Here is a 1350-nt window from a genome sequence, read left to right on the forward strand (position 1 = left end):
TGAACCTAAGGAATACTGAGTTATATCCCCACACAACCCCTTTTTTTGAGACATTTTTTGCCAAGTTTGTTTGGTGTTTTTTTTTTAAGTTTTAGTTTTAGGCTTGCTAAGTTGCCCAGGCTAGCTTTAAACTTAGTCTTGTAGCCTCAGCTTCCCAAATAGCTGGGATTACAGATATGTGCCACCATGCCTGGGTCTTGTTTATTTTTAACATAGAAGGTCTGGCACTATACTTTTGTCTTCAGCTAGCTTTTTCACTAGAATACAACAGCATATTATTGTGTAGTCAATGAGATAATCACAGCGTATCACTCTTTATCTTGTTCTCTGGGAACTGTAGGTATATCCTGAATTTGAAGATAAGAGAGCTTGTTTGCCATCAGGATCTTTTCTGACTTGTTCCTCAGACAACACCATTCGCTTCTGGAACGTGGAGAGCAGTTCTGAGTCTCACTGGCAGAAAAATATCTTGAGCAATGTGAGTACCTTTATTTTTATCTGTCTTTTAGGTGGAATGAAGACCCCTTCCAGCCACCATGTGGGGCAGGAAGGAAGGACCTTAAGGAATGTACATGTTAGGTTTCACTAAGTGCAAGAACCAAGAACTAAGGGGGAATCCCTATATGTTCCTTCCTTTTTTCTCCCTTTCTTTATGAGGGGGCGTGAACTGTTATCTCTTTATTTTTTGCCCACCAGCTCCCTATCTCCAGGTGCATATGGATATGAAGCAATCTTTAGGCAGCACCACACACTCAAGATGAATTTACTCCCCAGGCCTTAAGTCAGAACTCCCTGGGACAGCACCTGATGGGCTACTGCCCCTGTCTTAAGTAGCTGCCATGTAAGGAGGCCTTGGAGTGCTACTAGGATCCTAGAGTGTGTTGATGGAAGCTAGGAGAAACAGTTTATGAGGAAATGCTGATTAGTATTGCTGGGTCAGCTAGACTTTGTGGGGAGATGAGACCTGATTCATTTAGTACAGTTACTGAGTCTGCACCATGGGCTTTGCTGCATGCTAATGTACAGTAGTGACTAATATTGACCCTGCTTCTGCCCTTTAACACCCCACAAGTCCAGTGAGTGGAGACATAACGTGATGGGATAACTGTACAAATTATATTGCAGGCCTGCCCCTTAGCTCAGCTCTTTAAGTGACTGCTCTAACAAAGCAGTCAGGCTCAGGTTGCTGTGGTTCGATCCCCACAACTCAAGCCAGCCAAACCTGCCCTGAGATGTCGGGCGCCCTCCCGTCCAGCAGGAAAGCCCTCAACACGATTTGTGCGGCGGAAAGGCTTTAATCGTTCTCCTGAGTGATGCGCCCCGAGAGAGCACAGTTCCTCTCTCCGTCCC

The 1350-nt window shown here is 45.1% G+C and overlaps 1 protein-coding gene across 3 annotated transcripts in view; it reads left to right on the forward strand.

Annotated features, from left to right (window-relative positions):
* Wdr62 (WD repeat domain 62) overlaps nucleotides 1-1350 on the forward strand; it is a 51410-nt gene that overhangs the window by 22654 nt on the left and 27406 nt on the right. For all 3 annotated transcript variants that reach the window (XM_023721621.1, XM_023721623.1, XM_023721622.1), the window contains exon 10: nucleotides 341-478. In XM_023721621.1, coding sequence (XP_023577389.1) covers nucleotides 341-478 — 138 coding nt within the window. The remainder of the gene's footprint in view (nucleotides 1-340; nucleotides 479-1350) is intronic.

Source organism: Octodon degus, unplaced genomic scaffold (genome assembly GCF_000260255.1).
Source record: "Octodon degus isolate 3935 unplaced genomic scaffold, OctDeg1.0 scaffold00083, whole genome shotgun sequence".
Taxonomy (NCBI): Eukaryota; Metazoa; Chordata; class Mammalia; order Rodentia; family Octodontidae; genus Octodon; species Octodon degus.